Source organism: Athene cunicularia, assembly GCF_003259725.1.
Source record: "Athene cunicularia isolate RWA chromosome 2 unlocalized genomic scaffold, athCun1 chr2_part1, whole genome shotgun sequence".
NCBI classification, from domain to species: Eukaryota; Metazoa; Chordata; class Aves; order Strigiformes; family Strigidae; genus Athene; species Athene cunicularia.
The window spans coordinates 46,470,754-46,476,753 of record NW_020799095.1 but is presented as its reverse complement, the minus strand read 5'-3'; the positions used below and the strand labels follow the sequence as shown (position 1 = coordinate 46,476,753).

The 6,000-nt window shown below is 38.9% G+C and overlaps 1 protein-coding gene across 2 annotated transcripts in view; it reads right to left on the bottom strand.

The window, feature by feature from the left end:
- Positions 1 to 422: 422 nt before the first annotated feature.
- The window catches only part of XYLB (xylulokinase), an 82,298-nt gene continuing 76,720 nt past the window's right edge, over positions 423 to 6,000 (bottom strand). For both annotated transcript variants that reach the window (XM_026843334.1, XM_026843335.1), the window contains one exon: positions 423 to 1,715. In XM_026843334.1, coding sequence (XP_026699135.1) covers positions 1,632 to 1,715 — 84 coding nt within the window. In that variant the 3' untranslated portion in view covers positions 423 to 1,631. The remainder of the gene's footprint in view (positions 1,716 to 6,000) is intronic.

Genomic DNA, 6,000 nt, shown 5'->3' with positions numbered 1-6,000 from the left:
TTAGAAACTCGGAAATGTAATTCTTGACCTTCCTGAGTAATCATACTAATATCAAGAGAAGTTATAATTATTCAATTGTGAACAAAAAAAGGTACTGTTCGTACTCACAAATGAAGCACTTAAATAGAAAAGGGAGAGCAAAGTAGGAACATGCCCATTCCTCTGCCACTCCGGAGGTGAGTCATGGCAAGGGGTCCCACCCTCACCGCAGAGATACAGCAGGGACAGGGAGAGTGCTCCTATGCCCCTGTAATGTGAAGAAAATGAATTTGAGTCACCCAGCTCCAGCAGGGACATAATCTTGCTCTCAAATACTCAGTAAAGAGATCCTCTTCCCCCTGCAACTCCCTAGGCACGTTACAACTTCTACAAGAAGGGAAGAAAGGCTTCAGTCACTTGCATTAACTAAGTCTGCTTTATTCCCAGAAGAAATTTTATCCTAAGGGAAAGATGCCCGCACTGCAGAATGGTGCAGTAAAGTGTTCCTACTTGCACAGGATGATTTAGGATGTTCATTCAAATTCTGTGACTTCCAACATGTCTCTCTAGAAAGATCTTCTGGCTTGTATTTTCTCTTAAGATTTTCTCAGCTAGAGGCTACTTAACCTGGACTAAAACATTTGAAGTGAAAGAGTAGCAACAGAGCAAGACAGTAACCAGTATTGCTGAGTTATCTGAGAAAGAAATAGGACATTGGTTGTATCAAAAAACATGACCTTCATGCCCTGCTGGGAGCAGAGCCTGACTTCTGCATTCACACTCGGCACAACACAAAAAATTTTACAGCCACAACACCTGAAGGAGGAAAGGAAAACAGAATAACCCCAAACTAGTGTGCAGATGAACTGACTGCCTTTTGAAACAGACAGGAAATGTGTAAAACTTCCCATGTTTGTTCCCTCATTTTCTTTTTACAAAACCGTTCTCAAGTAAAACATTGTACAATGGTGTCTGTATCACATAAGGCCTCTGTGCTTTCCACAATTTATAAAATCCAAACACATCATGTTTTATCACACAACAGACTTTCCATAGTGTCATATAACAAGAATTCCCCTTCTCTGAGGATTTCATGGAGTCTTTAAAGACTTTAATCATCCTTCATACCACAAATCTCCACATATTAAAGAAAAATGGGATTGTTGGCGTGCTTATGTTGTCTGTTGGTTTCATGTAGGCAGAGATGTTAAACATCAACAAGCTACAGATGTACAGAAAGACAGCCTCAAAAGATTTAAGCAGAAGTTGTGGAATTAAGATACTCTGCCAGATAGGTATGCAAAAGCTGGCCCGACTGCATAATCAGAGCTGACAGGGATGAGTAGAGTGATTCATAGATACAAGGGACTTGACTTTGTCATCCAGCTACTCCAAAACAGCAATGATCTGAAAAAGTACCTAAGGAAAACTGAAGTTACAAACACACAGAGCAATATGATGCTTTTTTAATCATGTTTTCAATCATGATGTAATTTTTTCCACCAACACACTCAAATACAGACATTTAAAAATTATTTGTCTACTAAGAGGAACAAAATGATTTAAACAACTCCAGTAAATTCTGAGCAAATCTTTTCTGATCTTCTCCTTGGGAGTCCGCTCTTCAGCCAACTTATAAATTTTGTTTGCTTCTATTTTGCAAGACAAGAGGACGCTGGGTTGCAGACAACCTTCTGTTCAAGCTCAGCATATCTTTTCAGAAGTGGACAATAGATCTAAAAAGGAAAAAGAAATAAATATGTCTAGGACAAAAAATTAGATTTTTAAATCATGCTGCAGTTTTTAACTACATCTTCAGACCTGAAAAATGCAGCATCTTTGTAGGTACCTGAAGGTTTGAGGGTTTTTTCCTCTAATTAGTTTAAGAAAACGCTGCAGTCTTTCTTCTTCAAATGTCACAGTCCTTTTTACCATCTCTCCTTTACAACTTAATTTTATGACATGCACAGGTTGTTCATATTGTGGCTGACTTCTTGCCATAAGCAGAAGTCATTTTACTTCCAGAGAAGCAGCTCAGCTGAAGTCACCTCTCTCAGTCTGACATGCCCCCTCCATAATAGCTGTCCTAATCACCGAAGCAGAACTCCGTCCTTGCCTCCCTCCGCTACCTCAGGATGGATCATTGCCTCTGTCCCCTCCTCCTCTGCCTTGCTAATAAGCACAGTCAAACACCACCATCAGAAAGGTCCTCCTTGGCCAATATGCTGACCAAGGCCTTCTAAAATACACTTCACACACCCTCTCCCACCCTTCTCATACTCCCATATCTATTTGAGCTTATTTTCTCCTTCACATCTTTCACAGCCATGACTTATCTACAATCTGCTCCATGGCCAGGCTCCGCACTCCGAGTTCAGGCCCAGGGAGACAAATAGAGACTCAACTTCTTTCCACAACTACATCAAATATCTAAGTAGCTTATTTGTACTTCCCTAGCTAGAATTCTCCAGGAATGTTTAGATCTAGAATTGTTACAACCATAAAAAGAAGAATCAAGACTCAAATGCATTCAAAACTGCAGATTCAAACACACCCTATGCTTTTGAACATGGGCAAGATTCATGTTGGGATTTGTTTTGTTGCCTTGTTTTTTTTCACTCTTATACAAATTCATCACAGGACATACTGCAGAAGATGAGCTGCTTGTATGTGACCAGGTTACATAGCAGAAAGCTGGAACAGAGCCTAGCCCTACTGCTGGCTCCAACTCAAAACATCTAGATCTTGGAAATGCACCTTCTTCCTTATATCCTCTTTCTGGTTTTAACTGTCCATCTAATAAAATCAGTAGTTTGACAAGATTCACTCATTTGCTGGCTTGAGCACAAAGAAAGGACTGCTAGGAGCCAGTGTGGGGTCTGGTACAGGCTGGAGCAGCCCTTAGGAGGATGCCATAAGGTCATATCCCTGCCGCAATGAATCCTAGGGGCCGCCAGTCTAGTCTACAAGCCCTCTGTACTGATGTTATTCATAATCATGGCAGTCTCACTCCTGGCTCCAGGTTCAAAGAGGTTATAGAGCCATAATGAATCATACCCAGTAAAGTGAATTACTGCTCTCATCAATAAGTGAGATCCAGCATTTAAATGCATTTTATCCTTTTCCAGGTAAGATCCACAGCCAACAACTGCATATGTATATGCATGAAAAATTCAGGAGGAAAATGTTTCAAGTGTAAACTATGAGGCCATAGGAAGAGACAGGGTGTTCTTATGCAGTTTTATGCACAGTCCAGCAGGACCCTGAGTGTCTATAACACTTACACCTTTTCAGATCAAAGGAAAAAAAAAATAAAATAAAAAAAAAAATCACAGTTTTCTCATCTAGGACATAAAGAATTAGCATCTTTTGACTTTGTGTTTCAATTGATGGCAAAATATCCAGTTTCTGTGATTCCTTCTTCCTGAATGATTGCTTCAGTTTGAGCAGTGAAAGCTGGATTTATCTCTTCATTCACACTTCCACCATGGCAGGTCAGAGCAACTTAATGGACAAATTCTGCAAAAGGAGCCTGTTTTGATCAACTCTTCCCTTTTGCCAACAAGGTATTACAGAAGTTAAAATACATTTCTAATACAACAGATTAAGTATATGAAGGGGAAGAAAAGAAGGAGCATCTACAGCAAACAGAAAGAGACACTGCTAGCCAAGGCATCATCAGGACAGTTTTTAACCCATCTCACAGTGACTGAGTCTTACAGTCCCTTTCACTGATTAAAACACAGAAATCTACTTACTCCTACCTCTGCAACAGACTCACTGAGTGACTCCAGGCAAGTCATTTAACATGTATGTGCCCCAACTCCTTTTCTCCACAGGACAGTGATGCTGAGGTCATGGAGATCTATGCAAATTTATGGGGTTAGAAAATAAAATGCACCACTATTATGAAATGCCACATGACTTGGTATGGTACTTTTAACTAACTACATGAGAGCCTTGAGGGCTCAGTGAAGTACATATACATATATATTCTTTTCATGTTCTCAAAGAATACTATTGCTCCCATTTCTTCTAAATATGCATATCAGAGTAAACAAAATATTAAGCAGACAACTATGGCTATAGTGGAAGTATCAGAATGTCAAACAAAACCAGCTCCTTTATTCACTGAAGCATCTATAATCAAGCTTCACTATTCCTTACTTTGCTATTCTGTAAATTTGATAAACCCTAAGCGCTTCTCAGCAAAGATTCAGCACAACAGAGCTGCAGTGCTAAGTGAGCTCAGGCAGTAAGAAAGCAGGCTCCATATTACTTACCCAGCGGTATCTTTACAAAATACACAACAGACCATTTAGTAGAAGGCTGGGAAGTATTATTGTTAATACATCACTCTAAATTAAAATGTGTCAAAATAAATGAACAACCACATTTACTGGTACAGTTTCTTTCCCTGTTTATTGGACTTTAGCACTTAGCTTGCTAATTGAGAAAATTCAGGCATTTGCAATAAGTTTCTCAGCCATTAGGTGTAAATGAATGCTGCATTATGGACCATCTGAAAAAAATGCAAACTAAAAATTAAGACTATTCCTTGTACTCTGTTCCTGTTTATTTGGGGTAAAAAGCAGTGCAGTCCAGAGGGCTAAGCCAAAGTCTTAAATCCCTCTTCCTCAGGGACTTTGGCTGTAATACCACCAGTATATCATGGCTGATAAGCGCAGCAGTACTACAAGCTTTTCACAAGCAGTATTTTACGTGCCAGCTTGACACCAGCTGAAGCTTTGGGCCAAAAGCAGTGCAGCTCCCATGAAGTACAGTGAAGAAAAGCCAAACTGCACTGACTGAGAACATGGCCTGAGCACGCACACAGCTGAAGGATGCTTCTCCACATCTGCTGTGACTGAACTGCCTCCACAAAACCTCGGGCAACTCCTCCTATGTGATTCCAGGAGTCTTTTTCCTGAGGCAATTATACAGATTTATTTTTATAATTGAGGTCCGAAGGGAATAAAGAACTCTCAATGATGCATAAAAAATCAAGAACATAAATCCCCCTCTCTGTCATAGCCTCAAACTTAATATATCAAACCATGATATTCAACAAAAGTAATTACATGTATCACAACATGAACCTTATTATTGTCCATAATTTAATTGTCTTTGCTGTATTATGACTTTTTCTCCTGCTTATCTCTATAGCCTACCCCGCATCATCAGCAGTACTCTGATGGCTTCATTTACAAACCCTAAACTTCTCTCCTTGGACAATCTGGCCACACTCCGACCATCCCACAAATAACTAAGAAAATGTCACTGATAAATACTGCATTATAAAAGAGAATAACTTAACCTTCCCTATCTGGAAAATCCATTCAAATAGGTGTTACCCTGCTCTCTAGTCTAAATCAAATATGTTATCCTATGCTATATCTCACCATAGTACCAGCCTATGAACTCAACACAGCTTTTACCATTTACCTTATCCCTGCCGCCCTCTAAAAGCAAAACCAGCTACAAATTATTACCGCAAGTGACAATCCACATGGATCCTTCTATGTCCTGCAATACTATGTTAGCCAATGATTGGAGCAATTCAAAATGTACAGCTTACAAAGATGATGCTGATGATTATCTAATTTTAATCTACCGAGTACATTTAATCTACCCTGAATAGATTAAAATTAATCAGTCTCTCACAAACACTTGCTCCTTTTGATAGCTTTTTTTAAAAAAAAAAAAAACAACTCAAATTACTCAAAGAGATTTTCTTAAGAAATCAAGAGTTACAAACGTTTTGTTTTTAAATCACAGCAGTTGTTCACCTTTCTTAACACAGAATACTAGTAAAGCAGAAAGAATATGACAGTTTCCTGAAATACTCCGAAGACTGCTCCAAGGAACCATACCTCAAACAGCTGCTTTATTTACTTCAGATATTCAATCTGCAAGCCTATCTTAATCAGTTTAATAGGTTAAAAAAATATTGGCTACACAAATCACCTTAATCAAACTCCCATCAATACCTATTATATTTTTTTCGTTGTATTATTATTA